General features: G+C 48.0%; 3 protein-coding genes across 4 annotated transcripts in view; 2 read left to right on the top strand and 1 right to left on the bottom strand.

Moving 5' to 3' along the window:
- Positions 1-6,921, top strand: part of GPBP1L1 (GC-rich promoter binding protein 1 like 1) — a 32,341-nt gene extending 25,420 nt beyond the window's left edge. The window contains exons 9-12 of the mRNA XM_036387810.1: positions 3,310-3,468; positions 4,207-4,331; positions 5,201-5,303; positions 5,543-6,921. Coding sequence (XP_036243703.1) covers positions 3,310-3,468; positions 4,207-4,331; positions 5,201-5,303; positions 5,543-5,689 — 534 coding nt within the window. The 3' untranslated portion in view covers positions 5,690-6,921. The remainder of the gene's footprint in view (positions 1-3,309; positions 3,469-4,206; positions 4,332-5,200; positions 5,304-5,542) is intronic.
- A 1,305-nt stretch (positions 6,922-8,226) lies between these two features.
- On the top strand, positions 8,227-11,237 carry CCDC17 (coiled-coil domain containing 17). Of its 2 annotated transcripts, none has more exons than XM_054515793.1 (8): positions 8,227-8,454; positions 8,701-8,892; positions 9,016-9,112; positions 9,227-9,335; positions 9,432-9,491; positions 9,576-9,706; positions 9,783-10,279; positions 10,558-11,237. In XM_054515793.1, exons 1-7 carry the CDS (start codon positions 8,275-8,277, stop codon positions 9,923-9,925), a joined length of 912 nt encoding a protein of 303 aa, XP_054371768.1. In that variant the 5' UTR covers positions 8,227-8,274; the 3' UTR covers positions 9,926-10,279; positions 10,558-11,237. The 2 variants fall into 2 exon arrangements, with proteins under 2 accessions (XP_054371768.1, XP_054371767.1); XM_054515792.1 differs by having other exon boundaries at positions 8,983-9,112.
- A 563-nt stretch (positions 11,238-11,800) lies between these two features.
- NASP (nuclear autoantigenic sperm protein) lies at positions 11,801-22,929 on the bottom strand. Its single transcript, XM_036388092.1, has 15 exons — positions 22,814-22,929; positions 22,038-22,088; positions 21,158-21,268; positions 20,565-20,645; positions 20,295-20,392; positions 18,717-19,565; positions 16,823-16,905; positions 15,878-15,954; positions 15,673-15,746; positions 14,543-14,731; positions 14,155-14,321; positions 13,693-13,746; positions 13,528-13,599; positions 12,472-12,603; positions 11,801-11,972 (listed from the first exon to the last, which is right to left on the bottom strand). Exons 1-15 carry the CDS (start codon positions 22,873-22,875, stop codon positions 11,919-11,921), a joined length of 2,154 nt encoding a protein of 717 aa, XP_036243985.1. The 5' UTR covers positions 22,876-22,929; the 3' UTR covers positions 11,801-11,918.
- Positions 22,930-23,533: the final 604 nt, after the last annotated feature.

Raw genomic sequence — 23,533 nt, 5'->3', positions numbered from 1 at the left:
CTGTCTGTAAAGCCATTGATGTTTGTTCAACTGTATTAGAATTTCCTTCCAGTAAAAAAAAAGTACTAATGCTTTAAGTGGTGTTGTGTAACAAGACATGTGTCAGCTTGGTGTTATGGGAGTGCAGATACCAAGAACTGATGTGAATAGGTAGGCAAATTGATTCCCATGATGTTTTTCAGTGTAGGAAAGGAAGGGGAAGGAAGGTGATCTGCCTAATTTCCTTTCTCTGGAACAACAGCACAAGCACTCACATCTGAGGGGGCTGAAGGAGTTTAACATGTGTACATATGACTTTTCAGCTACAGTATCTCTTTTCAGTTTTGACATTGGAAGGAGGTAATCTGCTGAGATGGAAACTGACTTGCCCCTAGTTTTAGTCTGAAGTATAGAGAGAACCTTGAAATACAAATCTCTTAATATTTCAGCAATAACTGTGACAGAGCACAAGAAAAAAAAAAGTGGAAATAGAACAGACTGTGATAAATTCCTGGCCAATGCAGCTGCTCTTTACAGGTTTGACTTGATGATCTTGGAAATCTTTTCCAACCTTAATGATTTTGTGATTCTGTAAATAATGATTCTCAACATCTGAAATTAGCTTGTTTTAACTGTAGAATTGGGGGATTTTTCTAGTTGTGCACTTGTCTTGTTCTGTTATAGGCATTACTTCTAAAATAAGGCCTTGTCATCTTTATGATTCTCTGCTTTGCAGACTTTGCTTTGCAGCAACCTGCGCTTTTCTGCCTTAGCCAGAGCTGAGTGTACAAGCAGTCATTAAAGGCAATAGTTAATACACAGGCACCTGTCACTTTGACAGATAGATCTTACGCTCCGTTTCTTTCCCTTACCTTGCTTTTCTCTCTCTTTAGACCAAGTTCTTTGTGTTGCTGACAGCTTTCTTTTCGTGTAATGCACAGCACAGTATGGGCAGTGTAAATATGTAAACTTCAACAGGCTTTCACCTCGGCAGACAGGAGAGGCATTCACTTTGTATCATACAGGAGTAATGCGAGTGTTTCCTTCACCTGCCCCCAAGAAGGTGTTCTGTGAAACTCCAGTCCGTGAAGATGTTGGGTACCAACCTGAGAGCTAAACATAAAGGGCTTAAAAATTACCTCCAACTAAACTGGATACTTGTAATACACTTTTCTTTGAATCTGTTGGAGATTGAGATTATGAAAACACAGGTCTGTGGCCAGCAGATAGTACTGCAATCCTGGTTGTCCAGGACTACTACACATAGTCTCTGCCTTTTTGTTTCTGAAAGGGGGCAAATTCACCTCCTTCAGAAGTGGTAAAAATAGCACCTTTATTCATAAGAGACCACAGTGTGTTGAAAACTAAAAGGGTGCCAAGTAGCACTGGCCCTGTCCCCACAAGCTAGTCTAAGACAACCAAGCTTACAATACAGCCTGAGTTCTTAAAATGAATTCAGGATTACTTTTCTGGAAGAGTAGCCATCTGTGTTACATAGACATCAGAACAAATCTGAGATGATGCATAGCACTCTCCTTCATAAAAACCCAAACACCCCAAAAAAAAGGCAACACAAAAGAGTGAGATGCCTTATGTTTCAGTCAAAGGGCTCAGCTTACTTCAGAAGAGATGCCAGTTTACTATTTTAGTGCTAAAGAAGAATATTTTGTAAAACATAACCCTTCTACAGAAAGTTACGCATAAAACCAGAATTGAGGTGAAATTCATCCCCTTTCAGAAATCTGTTGTTTTTAAACTTAAGTTGTAACTGTCTTCCCCTGATGTGTAGAAATTGTTTTAGTACCTCAGTAGTTTATTAGAGATTAAAACAGCCACTAGCAAAGAGCTCAAGTTGAGTATTTCAGATTACCAGAAGACATCTAATTTTAGTCTCCTTTGTTCATTGTTACCTTCTGTCACTGCAGTCAAACTAATAGTTACATTGAGAGCTTAATTTCACTCTTGTGTTGGCTTTTTATCATGATAGTTGCAGTCACTCATTAGGTCTGTTACAACTGCTGATTTGTTTCTTACTGTGTTGAATTAGACAAAATCTGGAAGGTCTGCCTGAGAAATTACTTCCAGGCTGCTCTTACTTCCTTGCAGGCATTATTTCACACCAGTGTTTCACATGCAACAGCCATTGGAAATATAAGCAGCAGTTGCTGCCTTGTTTTTGGTCTAGTTCCCTTGATCTTTGCTCAGAGCAGTGAGTGCGATAAAAATTTTTGGCACAGGAGATTCATTTTGAAGAGCCTGAATTTGCAACCTTCCTCCGCAACTTAAAAAAAGTGTGTGGGGAGAAAAACACTACAAACTTCAGGAAATTTTACTGGTTTAATCTTGATTTTTTAAAAATCAAAGCATGTACATGAAGAAAAAGTAGTTTTGCATGCAAGATTCTGGTGTCAGTTACCCATAATAATGATTAAATTTCTCATTGTTTTAGAGTAGCCAGACATGAACTCCAGCAGGAGGTTAAGATACTGGGAACTTTCCCAAAACACGTTCTTAGATTGCTTTTGTGTGCCCAGTCAAAACATGGAACAGATAAAATTGAAAGCTCACCTTGGTTAGCAGTACTCCTATTGCAGGATCATGGCCAGACATTGCCAGTGGACCTGGTTCACAGACTCCAGATTATTAAGAAAGCTTAAACATCATGGAAGAGCACAGGAGGTTTTCTTGTGTTCCTGCACTGAGCTGAGCAGGTTTCCCACAGGCTCCAGGGCTGTCCGTGTCTGGCTGCACACTGAACCATCTGGGCTGAGTGTACAGAGGCAGCAGCTGGCAACAATCTCTCCAGGGGAGGATTCCAAGGCTGTGGCTGCCTGTTCCGCACCCGGCTGCGGTTAGTTAAGGATGTGACCACTCCCTGAAAGGAGATTACCTCCCCACAGCTTAATTTCAGGGTAGAGTCTGTCAGGATGACTTAAAACGCAAATATGAACTGAGTCTGAGCTGCTTCATTTGCTAATTTTTGTAGGGCAGGAATCCTGCATGAAGTTTTTTGCCCTAATAATCTGTTGTAGGCACCAGCTTGCTCGAGAGAATTACAGTACAAAGGAACAAAATAAACATATTCATGGCCATGTGAATTGACTCCTAGGGGAAGAAAAGAAATTGAGTTGATAATAATAGATGGGAGAAGTAAATGTGCAACACCCATTAGTATTTTGATGGGAATTTGACATTAGGTTGGGATTTTTTAAGGGGTTAAGAGCCACCCAAGGAACTGATGAGTGTTTGAAAGGTGTAAGCACATCCACTGAAGAGGCCTCAGGTTTGCAGCAGTGCAGTTTGATGTGTGTGTTCTCCCTCCCTGTGCAGAGTCCTTCCAGCACCACCCCTCCCATCGAGATCTGCTCCTCACGCCTGACGAAGCTGATGCGCCGGACCACTGACAAAAAGAGCGAATTCCTGAAGGCACTGAAGGATGATAGAAATGGGGAGATAACAGAAAACAGGGAATGTGACAAGCTGGATGATGTAAGATCACTGTCCTTGCTGTGTATACAATCATTACTGTTGAAGGAGTTGGGGCTGAAAAAGCCCTAAGCAGTGTATGTAATTCAGGCTCTGGAAGAGGAAGGGAATGACTCCCACTGGTCTGGCATACGTGCCAGGGGAAATAGTGCACAGCAGTGATGGGGGAAGATGTGTAGCACAGTGAAATGCAAGTGGATAAGTAATAAATGAGGTGGAAGGGAAGGTCACAGATATTGAAGGTAATCTAGATTTTTTGCAAGGATTCTCTAAGGAGAGGAACAGTATCATATTTTAACATCGCAAGTTGCTTTCCAACTTCCCTGTCAAACTGCATTCACAGAAAAGTAGAATTTTGTGCTTGTGAAAGGTGCAGGAATGTGGCTCAAGCCTCAGAGGCTCAGACCAAACCCCCAAATGTATAGATCTGTGCCTTAATGTGCATATAAAGTGTGTCCTTAGGAGCATTTAATTCTCCTAGTTTTCTTGCTGTCACTCTGACATGCTGGTGCTGGCTTTGCAATGCCAGCACTCACTCCCTTGGCACAGCAGCACAGGCCACCAAATGTCCATCCTGTGTTGTCCTGTCACAGCCAGGTACATGTTGCTGCAGCTTCTGTAAAAAACACTGGCTCAAGGTGAGAGGCTTGGCTGGACTTTCAAAGGCAGAAGCTTGAACTTGGAACTGTGCTATTGGCATGGTCTGTGCAAGCACACTTTGATGGTTTTATTTTTCTTTAGATGGAGAGCAACAGCACACCAGAACCAAAGGAAAACTGGGAAGAGAACTGCCATCAGAATGGCCTTTCTCTCCCTTTGCCGGAGGAGGGGGAAAACCTCTCCCATTCATTGGAAGCAGAACACAGGTGAGTAAATGGCAGAATAAAGTGTCTGGATTAAGGTATTCTTAGATTCCTTGGGCTGTGTGAGGAGAAGGAAACAATTTTGAAGAAAACTCTTATTTTTGGGACGCAGCAGTAGCTGTGTTTGTACGGGGAAGGAGGTGTGTGGGCTTTGTGACTAGTACTGGACTGGGTGAGGTCTTATTGAAAGTAAAACCAGACACCAATGACAGATGAGCCAAGGCTTTACCAAGGTCTGTAATTAAATTCCAGTGCTTCTTTAATGCCACATCCCCATGTGTTAATGCTGCTTAGAGATATTTATCTGTCCACAGTGGGAGTCAGCATGAACCAAGGGTGATTCTGGTTAATTTGCAAGCAGGTGTCCTAAATGTAATGATTTGAAGACACACACCACACTTTGTTTGCACTTAGAATACTCCTGTGCTCCTTTACATGTTGTAAAAGTGGAGGAGAGTTAGGAAAATATTTACCTGGTATCTCAGGCTGTATCTCACGTCAGTGAGTAAGCAGTGTGAGCATCTGGTGCAAGCAGATAGTAAGGTTCAGAAGATTCTAAGCTGTGATACTGGCTTGGTTGCCTCATGTCCTTCTTCAGTGTCCTTGAGTTAGAATTTCAAATCCCTGTCTTCCACCAAGCTGGTTATGTACCAATTGTACAGGGCTGCTGATGGTTAAATATTTGTAAAAGACATTGAAAAATGGTGGGTAAACAAAAAGGATTGTTGAAGTGGTCTGTGATAGAGAAGATTCCCTGGTGAATTTGGAGTGATTTACTACAAAACCTTGCTTTTCATGGACAAAGTGTTCCTTCCTTTGCCATTGTTTCCTTGCTTTAGTTCCCATGCCCCTTTTATTTTCTCCACAATCAGGTTATTGAAAGAAATGGGATGGCAGGAATATCCTGAAAATGATGAAAACTACCTTCCCCTCACGGAGGATGAGCTCAAAGAGTTCCAGATTAAATCAGAGCAGGTATGTTTACAGCTCTTGCTACTTGTGACTGCTCTTCTTCCTCTCCTTTCTCAAGGGCTTGTTCTTAAGCGTGTTCAGCAGGACCAAGCATTTAAGGGAGAATGTAGTAGAATGGATGATTCTGCATTATCCATGTGTGTATACACAGTTAAATGTGGCATTCATGTCCACCACAGAGGCTTGGTGACAGTTACTCTCCACACTTCTGCTCGTTTAAAAACTTACTTTCATTCCTACAGCGAAGAAGAAATGGATTTGGGAAGAATGGATTTCTTCAGGGCCGCGGCTCCAGCCTGTTGTTCCACTGGGGAAGCACTTTTAAGACAAAGATTGAGGACTCAGACACAGAAACAAGTAGCAGCGAAACGTCAGATGACGATGCCTGAAACTGGGCACAATAAAATTAAAATAAATAAAACCAACCCAATAAACTCAGTTCATAGTTCAACACGTGTTTGGGGTTGTATAAACTAAACAGAGTTTATTCTGTCTCCAGTCTGTTCAGTTTTTTCTTTTGTTGTTGATACTTCATGCACAAGGGAAATAATTGTATCCCAAAGAAGAGAGAAATTGGCTTCTTTAGCTTTTTCTTTTGGTTTTGCCCTAATGCTTACTAGAAGTTTGTGCAGCTAGCAAATTTTGACAAAAATCCCTTGTGGGGCAGTGCACAAGTTCAGTCGTGTGAGCAGGACACAAGTGGCTGACTGATCTCTGCAACAACAAGCTTCTAACAGTGCCGCCGCATTGCCCAGCGCGCGGTAACGGTGTGCTAAAACAATCATTGTCGATGACAAAATGGCTTTTGAAGTTCTAATTATGTTAAATTAATGCTAATAACATGAATATTTTATTTTATTTTATTTTTTTGGCGGCTCGGGGAGCTTCATCACTTAACCAGGCGTTTGTGGTTTTCTTTTTTTTTTTTTTTTTTGGGTACAGCTGTAAAATATTTGGATATAGGAATTGTTTGTGTTCTTCTTCTTGCAGCCTTGATATTCAGGGTGGATTGTAAAATATAAATTTTTTGTGAGATTTCAAAGATTAAGATTATTTTGATAACATTATTTACAGATTTTAAAAAGTGACTATCACATTGAGTCTGTATGAGGGGGAAAAACTACTGCATCAAAAATAACTAACTTGGAATAAATATTTTGCATCAGTTTGCCAATTCTAATTGTCTTTCTTATGTAAGAGAAGCTTTCCTCTAAGGGACCTGCAACTTTGGGGGTTCAGTAGCACTGGGGATAAACAGTTTCTTCTCCCGCTCTATTTTTCCACTTGGCAAACATTGCTGTAGTGCTCAGACTGCAGGAGCTGAACTCTTCCTTTAAGAAGGGAGAGGGAGAACAATGCTGAGATGACAGTCCATGTTTGGGGATTTTTTTTAAAGAAAATAATTCAAAATTATCTTCTACTAAAGCAGTTTGCTTTTTTTTCCGCTTCATACAAAATGATGAAGCTCGACCGGTCGGTGTCACTTGTTCCTAGTGCAATGCTGCTGTTTATGTTCACAACGTGGCAAGGGAATGTCTGAATCCAAAGCTGTTTTCATTGAAATCTTTTTTAAAAATTCATGAAAACATTTCTATTAGATTAAAAAGAATTTTACAAACAACTCAGTTGTGGCCTAAGCTATTTTAGTGTCTGGTGTAAGTTCAGCTTGTGCACAAAGGTTTTGGATGGATTGGAAAGTGCTCTGGGGTTGTGCAGTGTTTGCAGGGGTGTGGGACAGAGTCACACTACTGACTTGAGGGGGTTTGTCCCAAGGTTGTGCCTGTGTGTTTTTAACCCACTCCTGGCCAGGCAGAGAGGACAGAGATGTAAGAAAATTATAATGTTTAGTCCTGAATCTTTGCATCTGGATTCAAGGGTGCACACTCAGCATTATCAGGTGTAACTCTGCTACCTGTGCCTCCAGAGAGGGGCAGTGGAGCACTTCTTCATCCCTGTGCTCTGGAAACCAGGGTCCAGGGGCTGAGGCTGCCTGGGAGTGCTTGGGAGGTGCTGGGGCTCCTGTATGACTTTTGCACAAACCATCTTGTTCCTTCTGCTTTTGTCTGAAAGAGCCTGTCCATTTTTTTAAAGTTTAACTTCCTATATCCATTTAAACCAAGTTATGCAGATCTGTGTGCACTGATCTCAAGAAATGGGGTAAATGTAAAAACTCCTTCACCTCAGATCCATGCTGACAGCCATTTGGACTGGGGGAATTTCATTGCTGAGCACTCTGGAGTGGGACCAGCCTGGCCTATGTGTGCCAGGATCTCCTTGTGCTTCACCCGACCCTCCTGTGGGCTGTGCAGGGTTTAAATATCGATGAAACTTTGGAAGTGGCAGTGGCAGCCCCTGGGTGAGCCTGGCAGGGCAAGTCCCCATCCATCAAATGGCAGCTTTTTCCTGAGCAAATGATGAGTACCACTGGCAGGGAGGTGAGGGGAAAAACTTGTAGGGACTTGCCAGGCAGAGCTGAGGTGGGTGCACGGATGGAATACAGGGAGCTTTTTTGGGAAAAAGCAGGGCTTGGACCCCTGTGGCAAGAAAGGGCAGAAGAAGCTATTTCACCTCTGTGTGGAGGTTCCTCCTTAGCTTAAAGTCTGCTAAGTGGGAGCTGCTGCAAGGTGGGCAAGGAGCACTCCTGGACAGCGCCAGGGCAAGCATGGCTGTCAGCATTTTGTAACCTCAGAGGGACACGGGGCCACAGGGCCTCCCTCGCCTTGTGTTCTGTGGATTGCTCTGGTGGCTCAGCGATATTTTTTTCCCCATTTCAGTGCCCGTGGTAAACAGTGGGAATGTCCTGGGCTGGGGGTGGGGCCCTCCCTGCCCAGCCCAGCGTCCAGCATAGCAACAGTGGCTTCAAACACTGCAGCCACCGCCACCAGCAGGTCTGTGCCCACTTCCAGCCTGTCCCGGGGTACCGGGGTGGCCCCCCCGAGTGACTCCACCCAATCTGCTTTCCAGGGTGTTGGACATGGGGACCTTCCTCTGCCCCCGCTGCTGCTTGGCGTTCAGATCCCGACCGCTGCTGCGGGTGCACATGGAGAAGCTGTGTCTCGGGCCCACGGCACCCAGCAGCTCCTGCCTCCGTGGGGGGGACCCTCTGCCTGTGGAGGGAGCACAGGGCACAGCAAGGAAACCACAGGACATCTCGGTAGTGTGGAGCTGGGTCTGGCGCAGAATGGGGATGGGGACAGGTGCTGGGCTGGGAAACTGGGAATCACATCCAGGATCCAGCTTGGTCGGAGCTGGGTAAGCCTCCATCTTCCCATGCCTGCACCACAGAGGCAGCCCTTGGTGCTTATTTTGCTAAAACCAGAAAAGTATATTACTGGGGGAATGGGGGGGGGAGTGGGGGAGAGTGAGGGTGTCACCCTTTCCTTCCCTTTGTGTCTGTGAGGTCGGGGTGTCCCAAAATAAGGACGGTGCTGAGCCACGCCATCACTTTGTGCCTCGTGGGGTCCCACCAGCTGTGCGGGGACAGCGGGGACCAGGGCGGGCGCAGGGAGCTCCCCTGGGGGATGTGCTGACCCCCCGCGAGAGGGCCCTGCTCCGCACCGCCAACCCCACCTCTAGGAGGCTGCCAGTAGAGGTACGGTGAATCCTGAATGCCAGGGCGGGCATCAGCAGCCCCAGGGCTGGGGGCCAGCCCCTCCTGCCCACTGAACCCCATGTGGCACAGGGAGAGTCCCCCCCGCAGCCGCTCCCACTGCAGGGACAGCAGCAGCCGCCGCAGGAGCTGCTGGAAGCCCACGAACGCCAGGTGGCCGAGATCCGGGCCAGGACCCAGCAGCTGGAGCGGCAGAGAGAGGGTAGGCCCCCGCAATGGTTTTGGGTCGATGGGGAGGCACGTGTGGGATGCAGTAACCCCGAGAGTGGGGCTGTGGGGGCCGTGCTGAGCTCCCCGGCCCCTCACGGTCCTTCAGGGCTGTGCCGGCGGCTGGCGACACTGGGGGCCAGGGCTGAGCCGGGGGAGACCGAGCCGAGCCAAGGCCCGTGGGACCAGGCCAGACATGTCCGAACAGCACAGCACCGGTGAGCCCTGGCCTGAGGGGTCACAGCAGAGCCCTGGCCCTGCGGGGTGCTCTCCATCAAGGCTCCCTCACCCCCAGTTGTCTGTCTCCTCCCCAGGGCCACCCTCCACCTCGACACCCTCCTGCCGCCCGCAGGGCCGCTCGCGGCCGAGGCCAGGTGAGGGTCTGTGGGCCATGGCGGCTCCGAGCAGAGCGCCCTGCTGGCCGAGCCCGGGCAATGGCTGATCCAGGGCTCTGGCAGGGCACTGCGAGTGTCCTACCTGCACTCCGGGGGACACAACCCGGCCATCCTGGAGCAGCTCCTCCACCTCCAGCTGGAGGCCACGGTGCTGGAGAAGGGAATGGCGGGGCTGCGCAGGGGCAGGCGGATGGGTAAGCGCCATCACCAGGCCCAGGCCTGTCCCCCTCAGGGACCGTTGTCCCCAGGCAGCAGCTGAGGCACCCCCAGCTGTGCCAGCAGAGCCCCCCGGCACTGGCACTCACGGTCTGGATGCGGCACTGCTGGCCGTGGAGCTGGAGAACTGGCGTCTGGAAGATGAACTGCTGGCACTGAAGGTCAGAAGGGAGAGGAGAGCAGATGCTGGTAGGTGATGGGTTCCTCATCTGCACCCCACAGCCGGAGATGGCTCCTGGAATTATTGGCAGGTGGAGGGGGGCTGCAGCTCAGGGTGAGCTCTCTGCAGTGAGCAGGGAGAGTCCTGGTCCCCTGGGGCCTGGTGAGGTGCCAGGAAAATGGCTGCTGTAACCCCACGGTGACCAAATCCTGTTGGCCAGGCTCACAGGGCAGCCCAGCGGCACACACAGGAACTGGCGCGGCTCCAGGCAGAGGTGGGAATGCTGCGATGCCATGCAGAGCAGATGAGGCCGTGGCTGCACCCCTCTGTCTGCCCATACCCTACAGGCCCCCCGCTGCCACCAGCCCTTGCTGTGCCAGAACTTTTCATGGTAAGAGCCTCAGCCCAGGGCGACTTCCAGCTCTCCAAGGAGGGGAGTTGGGATTGGGTTGCCAACTGGGACAAGATGATGGGTGTGGAGGTATAAGCTTGGGGACCTTTAGAAACAGCTCCCTTTGCTGCACTGGGGCAGGAGGTGAGTCCCCATCAGTGTTGGACCAGGGGTGTGATTTGCTCTGCACACCCAATGCCACATATGAGGGGATGGCCAAGCAGCTCCCATCCTGCCAGGACCCTCCTGCCCCTGACATCACTTTTTTCCTTTCCCAGGAGCGCCCCAGGGCAGCACTGGGGCCTGGCAGACCCACAGCCCATGTGCCCCCTGGACATCCCCTCACCCCCTTTGTGGCCCTGGAGGACCCTCCTCCTGCTCAGGAGCCCCCAGCACAAGACAGGGCTCCCCAAAGGTGAGCCAGGAACAGGCCATGGCCCCACTGGACTGCCCTGCCACCCCCCTCCACCAGCAAACTGGGGCTTCAGTAACTGTTAGGGTGATGAAGGCAAAAGCTGCGTTCCAGCTGCAGAGATGGGACCAGTTGTGCAGCTGGTACCAGGATCCCATGGTGCTGGGATGGGTGGAAGTGTATGGGATTACTGATGGGACGATAGAGGCTCTGTCTGGGCATTTCAGCAGGAAAAGGACAGGCAAATCCTCAAGCCAGCAGCAAACAGCTCAGTCTCCACCTCAGGACAGAGCCCACAGCCAAAGGAGTGGTTCAACCCCTCCTGCTCACAATGGTGGTTTGGGGACAGTCAGAGGGCACTTAGGGGCACAATAAATTCCCTGTCCTCAGGCACATCCCCATATCCAGCCCTCTGTAGGGAAAGCCTAACCCAGGGCATGTACCCCTCAGCCCTGGGAACCAGCACAGAAGTCACAGCCAGCTTTACAAAGTGTCAGAGGCCCTGTGCTACATGCTTAATTAAAGGCTTCAGCTCATTGCTTTTCACTTCTTGGCCTTTTTTTATACACACACAGTCCAGGGCAGGGTCCCAGCCCCACCTGGGCACTCCAGCTCGCTCAGGGGCCAGCCCTGCTGCCCCTGTCTCCAACCATCAGCACCTGCTCCTGCACCGCTCCTGGGTGCAAAGTAGAGGTTGAGCAGAGATAAAAATACGCAGCAACAAAGCCCAGGATGCTACAAAGCTCTTTCTTTATCAGCCTTCCCCACCATCTTTAGGCTGCTCAGAGCTGAGGGAGGCACTATCAGAACCCACTTAGGTTCAGCCTAGAATGAACAAAACACAGCCCCAGCTGTGACAAGGCCCCAGCAGAAGAAAAAAAGGGTCCCTGGACAAGACAGTGAAGTTCAGGCAATGCTCTCCTTCCCTGCAGCAGCCAGCCCTGCCTGGCCCATCCAATCCTCTGCTCCTAATGAGGCAGATGTGGGTGCAAATGCTGAAAGGAAAGGGAGCATGAGCCCAGCAGTGGGCAAGGGCTGAGACCTGCAGCCCAAGGGGACAGCCAGGAGCAGAGGCTGCAACCTGTCATAGGAGGAAGGTCAATAGGGACTATTTGCTTACAATCTTTATTGAAGTCATACAAAAGTTGCCAAAAAGTGAAAAAATACACTATATACAAAACCATTTTCCTTGTAAGGAGAGGAGTGTCCAAGGTTAAAGAATCATTATCATACTGTGCTTTCAACTGCAGCCCCTGATTCTGCTTGTGGCCTTTTCTCTGTCTAAAAGAGAAGATAAGGGTTTGTTTTTAAAAGACAAGACAAAGTCTTACAGCACCAACTCATGCAGCAGCCCAAGGGTTCTGTAATTTGAAGACTTAACTATGTGAACTTTGCCAGTCTCCAGAGCCCAACACTACCCTAAAGCATTGATAGCAACAAGTGCAGCCCAGGGGTAAGTAATAAAACCCAGAAGATGAAAAACTGGGGGAACATCCTCTGCTGGAGTTGAGCCCAGCAAAAAGCACCCAGAACCTGTCTCTGTCCCACCCCACAGGTGACAAGGCTCCACAGCTGGATCTGTCCAGCCCACACAGGGTCAGCACCACAGCACAACATGCATCCTGCCCACTAGGAATAGTCTTCATCTCATCTGGGAAACCTTGTGAAGGACAGCAGGCAATAAAACCAGGACATCTACCAGGCACAGAACCATCCCTGAACAGAGAGGGGGGGAAATAAAATAAAAAGTACAGCCCAGACTCCTGGCTCAGCTGCCCACCTCCTCTTCCATTTTTTCTGCAACCTCATTTCCACGGGGGACAGAGTCCCCACCACCACCATTGACAGCTGGTTCTGGTTTAGATTTCTTGGCTTCATTGTCTCCCTGATGAGTCTCCTCCTCTGGTTTCCTCTGAAGACAAAATTTTTATAATGTCCACTAAGTACAAATCAAAGTTCAAATATTTTTGAGAAATTCAGCATTAGATGTCACTGCACATCATCTATCCAACTTCTGCTTGCCAGGCTCAGGACAGGCTCCCCAGTGCTGGGGATTAACCAGAGCTTTGATACCTAGGTCTTGACCACAGGGACACTCTGGGTGCCAGGATCTCCAGTGCTGAGTTATCTTTACAGTCTGGTAAAGAAAAGTGCAACCACTGAGCCTGTAACTGTTCCAGGGCAGACTTAGGGCATCTACAACATTTGAAATCACCTAAAAAGCAGCTCCAAATCACTCCAGGCACACCTGAACTGACAGACCAATGGAACAGAGGCAACATAAAACTGAGAGTATCACCTATATTAGTTTTCATCAGCAAACACTTCTAGAGAACAGATAACATTTAAAGGAATCAAATTCTCAATATCTGACTTCTTAAAGAGGCACTTTATAATTACCACCAGTGTGGCTTTACTATTTATTAAAGTCCAAGTCCCAATTTCCTTTTGGAAAGAGAGGAACCCAGCCCAGCCTGGTTGCCTGCCTCTTCCTTGGGATCTGCAGATGACCCTGCTGCTTTTCAGGGTCCTCAGCAGAGGAAACTCTTGCTCAGGGAACACCTGCAGAAGCCACACAACTGGGTCAGATTTACATCAGTGTGGGTCAGGCAGGGTGCTGAACCCCCAAGAATGGGAACCATCTGGCCTCCAGGAGACCAGACTGATTGGTTCCCAGTGGAAAGGAGTTTCATACACTACTGGTTTTACTTCTGGAGTGTTTTGCCATTATACAGCTAAGTTAATAAAACATACTTTTAAGACAAATCTTATTACACAGAGCAAGCCAGAGGTACTTCAACAAACTGCTTGTTTAACAAGTAATTTCTGGACTCACCTTTTTCCTGACTAGATGAGAGATGTCTGTTACACACTGAGATGCACCATCAGCTCCTTTCCTTACTGGAATCTGTTACAAGACAGACACTGACACATGAGCAAACACAACCAGTAATCCTTAGAGGAGATGAGAATCAACAGCGTTCATCTTAGATTAACTTACTGTGGACACAGAACCACTGTCTTCACTTTGTGCAAAGCCAGATGTAGTTCCAACCTTAAGAAAAGCACAAAAAACAGACTGTGGCAGAAAATGCATGAGAACTTATTGAGATACAGAAAGCCCAAGTCCTTCCCATCCCAGCACTGGATTCTGCACTTCTGTACAGGACAGATGCAACGTGTGCTCCACATTTGCCTGACCCATCATTTCCAGCCCTGATACATGAAATGCCACAGAAGCCTATCAAATTCCTGTCTAGTTTGGAACAGTTAGTATCAGGGCTCTTAGTAAATATCCTCTTCAGACGTCAGCTGCCTCAGTTTCCTTCTCACAACCACAGCCTGGTAACACCTGTGAGCAACCACCAGTCCCTGATAAGTCTGAGCTCCTCCCATTACTGATTTATTCTAAGTTCCACTGGAAGAAGGGTTGGGTCAAAAGGAAACCACAAGACACACTCACCAGAGTTGCTTTCAGTCCCAGCTCAGCTACTTTTGCACTTTTCTGTGACTCCTTTGAATCTTCTATCTTCTCTTTAATTTCAGGAAGCAGTCCCTTCAGTTCTTCTATCTCCTTCTCATCCTCAGGGGACCCAGCGTCTGCCTTCTTTATTCGCTCAGTCAGTATTGCTGGGATGAAACAGTTATCAGAGCAAAACACCTCGAGACAAAGTAACTGCCCAGATAACAACACCCAGAGGCAACTATCTGCTAACAAACAGTTTTACCAATTCTGCCCTCAGTGCAGTCTCACCACTTTCAGATAAAACACGACACAGCAGACAATGAGCACACCTCACTACTTTGCCTTGTGAAAACTCACTAGGCAGCAGCTTCAGAATTCCACGTACCCAGTCTTTTGTCTATGACCTCCATGGACTTCCCAAACTGCAGCACGGCCTCATCGAAGTCGCTGTTGTAGTGGTAGGCCAGGGCGAGCTGGTAGTGGCTCTCGGCCAGCAGCCGGTCGTGGGCCTCCAGGTACTTCTGCTGCAGGGCCAGGCAGGCCTGGAACTCCTCTATTGCCTGTGTGTAGTTCTCTACAGGAGAAAGCCCCAAGGTCTTTACAAACCTCAGTAATTATCCACAGCAGCACCGTGTAAACCCTGGTTTGGTTACTCGGTGTTTTGTTACACATTATACAGACTGCAAACAGAACCACCACTGAACACAGCAGTGCTGGGCTGCTTTCAGACCATCAGTTGACAACTCTGCCTCTCCTAAGAGACTGTCTAGGCCAGCTCCTCTGGTTCTCACGAGTGTTTTGTCTAATTTCAGCACAGAAAACTGAGCAGCCAAGTCAAAGCAGGTACCAAATCCTCCTGCTTTACTTTCTACCAAGAACTGAGCGTAACTGGTCCCAACTGCAACACGGATCTGGAGCTAAGGACAGTGCCACCCTCCTGCCAAGCTCTCCCCAAATGTGCTCCACTGACATAAGACACAACCCTTGCTCTGTAGCCCTGGCCCAGAAACCCATTGGGTTATTTCCAGAGGAAGTGTACATTTGGATTTAACAAGATTAGAATACATTTTTAAATGAAAGGCAAGTGAGTCATTACAAGGGTTTGTAATGGGGTTTGCCTCCCACTCCTTTTTTCTGCTGTGTAACACAAGAGCCTTTCCTGACTATAACCTAGGATTTGGGAAGGTCTAAGAGAGTCAACTATTTTTCATGACAATTTCAGCAAGTCTCTCAAGTTCATAAGCAAGGTTTGGTCACTTGAGAAAGCAGAACACAAGGCTGGCAACACATTGCTTCTTACTCAAACTTTTTTTCCACTGCTCTGCAAAAGCACAGACTAGCCTATTTAAGGCACCAACCATTACTTCCAAAGCTTCTCACATGGTTGCAAACTATCATGATCTAACTTGTTCTCATCCTGACAGCCTTAACTCACATCTGCTCATTTTGAAGTACAAAACCCAGTGACAGAAAGTAGAACCAAACATTTTGCACATGAGAATTAACATTACTTACCAGATTCAATGCTAACTTCTCCTAACTTCAGATGAGCTTGAGCTGCATGGAGCTGAGCTTCTTTTGTTTCTTGTCTACAGCCAGAAGAAAAAAATAGTTTTCAAATCCTAATCAGAGCATGCCACGTTCTCTAACTGGCTATGCAACCATCCAATTTACTTTAAGTTTCTGTGGCATATACCCAAATTAGAACTTTAGTCTTTACCTTTTGTAAATGACTTTTGCTAACTCCAGCATGTCCCAGGCTAGCTCAAGATTGCCAATTTCATCCTCCTCACTTTCCTGTAAAGACCAGAAGTGCATGACAGATTAAATGACTCAGACCACATCAATATGTCATAGGCCACATCAAACACCATCACTACATTCCCAACCAGTGTTATCAAGGATTCCATTTCTGCAAGAGGTGAACATTTCACCACTAGAAAAAAAAAAAAAAAAAGCAAGCAGAAGAGGTTAATACATCAACCAAGACTTTGCCTGGAGTAAAAATGTTTCAATGGAACATGAACTCACATTGTTCTGTGATATGTTTTAATTTTTTTCCAGAAATAACAGGGCACCAAGCACCAGTATTATCCCAAGAGCAAGATCTTGGTTAAGGTTGTTTTTAGATGAACCAAATAAAGTTCACAGTCCAGCTTTTTTTAATGAGCCTTTGAGCTTTGTCAGAATAGTCTGAGAAAGGGACAGACAGTTATTGTGAATGCTTAGTGCCACTCTACAAGGCTGCAGATTTTTCCAGGTGTTTTGACTACTACATCAATGTACATCTCAGGTTTGAGGAGCACCACACTTCTCAAACAATTCCCATCCTAATCACAGCTTACTGGACAAGCAGACAATTAACTGTTCCAAGTAACTCCGGTGACAGGCTGGAACAGCTCTCCCCAAGTCAGCTCAGCACACCACAAGCATTTGTGTCAGAGCAGCTGAACAAACTCAAGTCTACAGACACAGCTGAGCAAGATGCTACAATGCAGACAAGGCCTAACATTGACCATTCCTAGGCAATATTGGCTTTCAGAAGTATTTTTCTACACAGAACTAAATTAAACACAAGTGAGCTTTTAGAAGGGCATAAACATCATACTTAGGCCTAATACTGCATCCTTCCACCAGCACTGGTGTCAGACCTCAGCAAACTCACCTTGTCTTCCACTGTCAATTCATTCTCCTTATCATCATCAGCTTTATCATTTTCTTTGTCTTCCTCTTCAGATTCTTCTGTTTCTAGAAGGCAAGTAGATGCATGAGGACGCTTGTGGTTACTGTGCTTGCTCAACATGGAGTCAGGCAGAGTGTGTTATAGCCAACCCTAATCCTTCCAGTGACAGGTTAGAAGTGTGATGTAAGAAGAGCAGATACATTAAAGTCTCAGCATCAGCAGCCATCTTGCTGAAACCATTCAGCACTGTAGACTAAAGCAGACCATAAGTTCAATTTCTTACTATCAATAACAGAAACTTATATAGAATTCAGTTCTCACCAATCTGCTGTCAGGTCTCACTGAAGCCACAAGATTTTGAGCAGCCCTAGAGGCACTGGCCAGCTGCTAAACTTCATGCTACAGAAAGTAAGAGTTTTCAGCAAAATAGCTGCCAAGCTGAACACAAATTAGTCTGTTTCTCAGTTTGTGATCTTTATGTCAGGCATTTAAGTATCAATGTTAATGAACCTCCTCTTGTGTAGTACTAATTTGACTTTGACACTGTGCAGAAGCATCACATCATCTTTCTACCAGAAGCAGAAGACATTTTGGGGAAATGTGCAGTAAAGGAATATGGCTAATAACTTCAGAGCACTGGCTAGTCTGCAGGCTGAAGTCACACAATTCCTGTAGCTATTCCAGAATACCTCTGGCTATTCTAGAACACAAGCTTGATTGGGGTAGGACTAGAGAGCCTGTGAACTCACTGGTCTAACTCCCAGCACACACCCACCACTGAGAGGGCCAAACCTGTGAACGTGAAGACACTTGTACAAAAGTAAACAGAAGAGATGTCAGGGTAGTGGGAGGAGCTTGGAATGATTCAGCACCAGACCAGGATGTTCCAGAGGGTCCTCATATTCCCAGACTTGGGGCAAAAAGCAGCAGTATGTGTGCATAAGCAGCCTCTCAGCACTGGGGGTGAAGAGCAGGTAACTACTCTTAGTTTATTTTCAGTCATCCTCTCTCCACACAGACACACTGTTAGGCCACTGCTCCACCACTGAGTGCTCACTATGCTTAGCAGAACAAATCCTTTCAGGCTCCAGAACTGTTTAATCTGAACATTTGCCACTCCTGAGTAAGGCCCTGCCTGTGAAGATGAGTTACTGGCAAGCGAAGTTGCAGTTAAAGTTCATCAATTAACTTGTGCAATAGAAGGCATAGGCCCACTAAGGCCACAAAGTACTGCTGCAGCAAAGGGTGCAAGTCTCGCTGTAACAGAGCCTGGGAAACAGCTATAATAAAGCAGGGAAGCAGAAGGGCAGAAGCTGGACAGCCAGAAGACTGTGCTAGAGCAGCAATAAGCCTTCAGAGCAAATCAAGTTTAGAATTTCCAACTGAATTTTTACTAGCAATGACCATCAGAAAGACTCAATTGAAGAGTTCCTCTCCTCCAAGAGAAGTAAATTTATGTGTTCAGCTGTTCTTGTTTTTTCACCACCATTAAAAAAAAAAACACAGCTATAACCAGAGGCAATTTGTGCTTTGCAGTTATGTGAAGGTTAGTGCAATACACCCAGAAGCATGCAAGTGAACATCCATTCAGTATTCTCCACCGGCCTAGCCATTACTTACACATTTCACAGGGCTGTCAGTTTGCTTTCAAGTAAGACTTGCTTTGCAGTTAGTTAAGCGTTAGTCTAGAGAAACTGAGACTATTCACTATTCCTTGAAACTTTACTTGTATGTAAAGTCCTTCAAGAGCCCCTTTACTGTGCCTTTTCCTTATTCTAAGGCAAACAGAAAATTCTGAATGGAACACTTTTTACCCATTGTTAGCCAAATCCATCAAGTCATCCACCCACAAGTACTTTTCGCCTCTCAGTGTTACCTTCTCCCTCTTCCATCAGGTCATCTTTCTCTTCTGTTTCTACCTTAGCACCTTCACCCTCTTCCATCAGGTCACCTTTCTTTTCCTCTTTCTCTACCTTAGCAGCAACTTCAGCCTTTTCTTTCATGTCATTTGGTGTCTCTTTGCCCTCTGTGGGCACAGGTTCCTTTGAGGGCTCTGTCTCTTTAGATTCACTTGGTTTCTCTTCTGTCTCTACTGGCTCATGTTTCTCTTCTGCCTTCTTCTGTTCAGCCACCTCTGCATCCCCTTCTTCAGTTTCTTTCTGTTCCACAGCAGCTGCCACCTGTGCTTCTGCCTTCTCTTCCACAGCTGTCTCTGCCTGCTCTTCTACAGCCTCTCCCTTCTCCACAGCTGGCTCTTTTTCTGTTGCTTCTGCTGCCTGTTCTCCCGTCTCTCCCTTCTCTTCCACAGCCACTTCTCCTACTTCAGCCTCTTCCCCAGCTGCCTTTGCCTCCTTGTCTGACACTTCTGTCGTTCTCTCCTCCTCAGCTGCCTTCTCTACCTTGTCCTCAGGCACTGTCTTCTGCTCTTTTTCTACCTCCTTCTCTTCCACAGCTGCCTCCTCTTTCACAGGCACCTGCTTCTTCTGTTCTTCTGAAGTTTCTTCTTTTCCCACAGAAATCTCAGTCTTCCCTTCAGCCTCTTCAGGCTTTGCATCCTTGTCAGCAGCTGCTTCTTTGGGTTCTTCTTTAATCTCTTTCATTTCAACATCCTCTTCTTTGACTTCCTTCTCAGAGAGGACTGTAGACTCTTCCGTGGACTTTTTGGCCTCTTCCTTTTCCCCCATGGCGTTATAAACCTGTTCTCTCAACTCCTCCCTTGTTTCTTCTACATGATTGAGGAAGCATAAACATTTCTTCGAGTTTAGTGATAAAGACATTAACGGGCACTGCCAACACCACCCTCAAGACCCTCCAGTGTGTTGGTTTGTTACCAAGTTGGATGACACTCCTAAAAGCTTCATTTTCCAAGTACAAGGAATTAGGAGACAACCAACATAGCTGCTTGATCTAAGCAAGTCCCTTCCCCTTCCCCAGACTGCAGCATTGCAAGCGGCCGCTCAAGCAGTGTGCGGTTGTGCAGCGATTTTAGTCACAGCTAAGCAAGAGGTGCCAGCGCTTTAACAGTCTGGATGGACAGGAATTCCTGTATCCTCTCCAGCTGCAGGCAGCATAAAATAGCCACTGTTCCTGGGACTTTGTACAGAGACTCTGACCTCTGGGACTACACACACTGTACTGCTACAAGGTTACAAAGCAGTTGGAGTCAGCGGTGAAGCTTAAGAAAGCGAGTTTGAATGCAGTGTTCAGGACACAGACACTTGGTGACCCTTTACACATGCTTTCAGGGACCAGCTCCTTGCAGGTGTTTTACAGATTTTGCTCATCTTTAAGCAAGACTAAAAAAAAACCAAACAGAAACAGAGTCCATTCAGGCTGCCAAGAGTTCCAATAGAATGATTCAGGCTACCCAAGATACCAATGGACTAAATTTGGATCATTCCAACAAGAAAACACAGCCTGGAGCCTCCATGGCAGGGCAGGCAGCTTTACATACCATCAGCAGCTGGCAGTGCAGAGTCTTCTTCTGCTTTTTCTCCTTCCTCTTCCACCTGCACCCCTTCTAAGGCATTTCCCAGCACACCATTTTCCATTCTAAAGGGAACAGGAGTTTGTTATCCCTTGGATATTTAATACCATGATTTGAACTGCACAAGCTGCAACACCCCAGCCCATCCCACCCCACCCAGGGTAATCCTGTCCATAAAGGAGTGAAACCATGTTACACCAGACACACTCTTCACCAAATGACAAACTGTCACTATACCTTGCCAACTCCAGAAGAGATTTTCCATAATAAAAAAAAGCTTCTGCACACTCATCCGCTGTCTCACCGTACTTTTTACCCCTACAAAAAATAATAAAGAATTATTTGCCTGTGCCTACTTTAGATCTGGATAGATGAACTTTAACATTAAATATTCCTAGACAAAAGGATCACTTTCTTGGCTCGTTTCCCATTGCTTTAAACAAATATTGAATGCTTCTCTCAGTTACATATGGCTCTCAAATACCCAACCGAGGAAATTAATCTGTAACCCAAATAGTATCATTCACAGAGCCTGACCAAGACTAGTAACAAGTTACTAGAGAAGACACCTGCATAATAAACTATCAAATCCCTTTCCTTCCTTAGGGAACTCTGCTGGTAATGCCTATCACAAAAGCCACCTAAACTGTACACCAACTACAGCATTGTCCAACTCTTGGGTGACTTCAAATAGTTTGTCCCCCTTCACAGTCACATTATAAATTATAAACATGTTAAATAAAAATCACAGTCTTTCTTGCATAATCCACATCAGAACAGCCAAGCTGAAGCCCAAGCCCAGCAAAAACACAGAAGATTCTACTACTCACAGTAAGCTTGCAGCTTCCTGGAATGCATTCACAGCAGCTGGAATATTTCCCATTACCAAGTGCTTCTGTCCCAAACCCAATAGTTTCTTTGATTCTCCGTCCACATCCATACTGGAGGAAGGGGGAAGAAATCAAATAAAGGACTCTCTTAGTTTTCACAGTAATTTTAGCTTCCAAAACCTAGTCTGCTTTATGGAATAGTAAGTTGCATGCGTTACAGTGGTTGAAACTACCAGGGTAGGTGGGACTTGTTTGGTTTTATTTGTGTAAATCGGAACAACAGATAGTTCCAATAACCAAGGAAAGACAGGCAAATTTATCTAATCACTGCAACAAGTATCAGAATCTGCTGTGACAAAGGCTGCTAAAAAATATACTTTAGGAGTTACACACCAATACACCACGGAGCACCAGTGCTCCAGACTTCAATGCTAGATCAAGAAAAAGAACAAACTCAAAACTTTTCACAGCACAGCATGGTGCATCTGAGAAGAACGACAGATGCCAGTGTCAGTTTCAGTTCAATGCATCTTGCACAGCTGATTTCCAGAAGGTCCAGTCCAACATCTCAGACTAGGTCAAGAGGAGCTGCCCACAGAGGAATACCATCTCTCACATGCCAGCTGCCTCTCCAGCACTAATTAAAAACCCAAACACTTCAAGAACAGCTGGTATTTTTGTATGTATCAGGCCCTGAAAAGGCCTCGATGCACTAGATGTGTGCAAACCACTGGTGAGCACAGGTTTTCAGCACCTACATCACACATGGGCGTTGAACTCCAAGTCTAAGAAGTGATATGAAGGGTGACCTTTGCGCTTCACACAGTAACTCCAGGATCTTGTGTTATTTCATAATTGACAGTTCCAACTCCCATCTCACCTGTCTGTCTTGTCTGTGGATGTGGAAGGAGCTGCCAGTTCCTCTTCCATCCTGCAAACAGAAAATTGAATGTTCTTTTTATTCACGTTCAGAACCGGCCACCCATTTTACGGCACCAGCTGAGCTCTCAGCAGAGCCTGGATCAGAGGTGCCCATCCACGCGGAGCGGGCCCAGGCCCCTCGGTCTGGTGTTGATGGTTCGAGGGGAGGTTGTGAGGGGCTCTGTCAGCCCCTGCCCGCGGTCCCGCGCAGACAATGGAGCCTTTCCCGCCTTCCGCCGGCCCCGCCCCCCGCCCTTGGCGCCAAACCCCGGCGGCGGCTCCTCACGGGCCGCCGGTCACGTGACGCCCCCCCCCCACCCAGCCCGCCCCACGGCGTCGGCTGCCCCCAACAAAGATGGCGGCGGCCGCGCAGCGGTCACGTGGTGGCTCCTCGCGAGCCGCGCGGGCCCAGCTGGCGCCGGAGGAGCGGGGCGGCGGCACGTACCACCGCCGGCGGGGGGGGGACGGCGGAGGCAGGTACCACAAACGGCGAGGGGGCGGACGGGGGGACGCAGGTACCACCGCCAGCGAGGAGGAAAGGGGGGGAGGAGGGGGTGCACCTTCGCCAGCCCGAGCAGCACCCCCGGCCCTTCCCCTAAGGAAACCCGGCCCACCGCCCCCCTTACCCCCCATCCCCTCCGGTACCCTGCGGCCCGAAGGCACCCCCCGTCTCCCCTGATGCCCCCCGGCCCCGACATGCACACACCGTAACCGGGGCAGCCCGCGCGGCCCTACCTAGTCTGGGAGGCCGGCGCGGGCTCAACGCAGGAGGGAGCGGCGATGGCCGAGGATTGCATAGAAGCTGCTGGAGAGAGGGGCGGCGGCGGCAGAGTGCAGCCCCCTGCCCCTCCGGCTGGCTATATACCCCCGAGGACACGCCCCGGCCCGCCTGGCGGCGCGCGCGCGCCGCAGGGGGACTACCGCTCCCGGCACGCTGCGCGCCCGCCCCGCCGCGGGACGCCGGGGGCGCCGCCGCGCGGGGCGCGCTGGGAAGTGTAGTGCCGGAGAGGGAGGCGGGGTCCCGCGGGGCATGCCGGGAGGTGCAGTCCCGCTCCCTCAGGCCGGCTGTGGGACCCCCCTCAGCCCCAGCTGGGGACCCGGGACGCTCTGGCACTCAGGCCCGGGCTCTGCATCCGCCCTCGGCCTGTTCCAGGTGAACAGACCCCCCGGGTTCCTGCCCAGCTAACGCAGATGCTCGGCTCTCCCCTGCGACACGAGCAGGCAGGGCTGACATGGCCGCTGTCACAGCACAGCCCAGCACCGAGACCTCCAGGCTCTGCTATTTCAAGGTAAAAGTTCTCCAGCTTCAACCCTGCTATGTCCCTCCCTGCAGGAACAGAGCTGGGAAGTGTGGGGTTCACAGAGCTACAGCATTCATGTGCTTTTCTTGGGAATTCTCCCAGCCCAATTAGGTACTCTTGCTCAGAGAAATAACTGGAGAAAGTTAATTGGGGC

This window comes from Molothrus ater, chromosome 9, assembly GCF_012460135.2.
Source record: "Molothrus ater isolate BHLD 08-10-18 breed brown headed cowbird chromosome 9, BPBGC_Mater_1.1, whole genome shotgun sequence".
Classification (NCBI taxonomy): domain Eukaryota; kingdom Metazoa; phylum Chordata; class Aves; order Passeriformes; family Icteridae; genus Molothrus; species Molothrus ater.
This window is presented reverse-complemented; position numbering and strand designations above follow the sequence as displayed.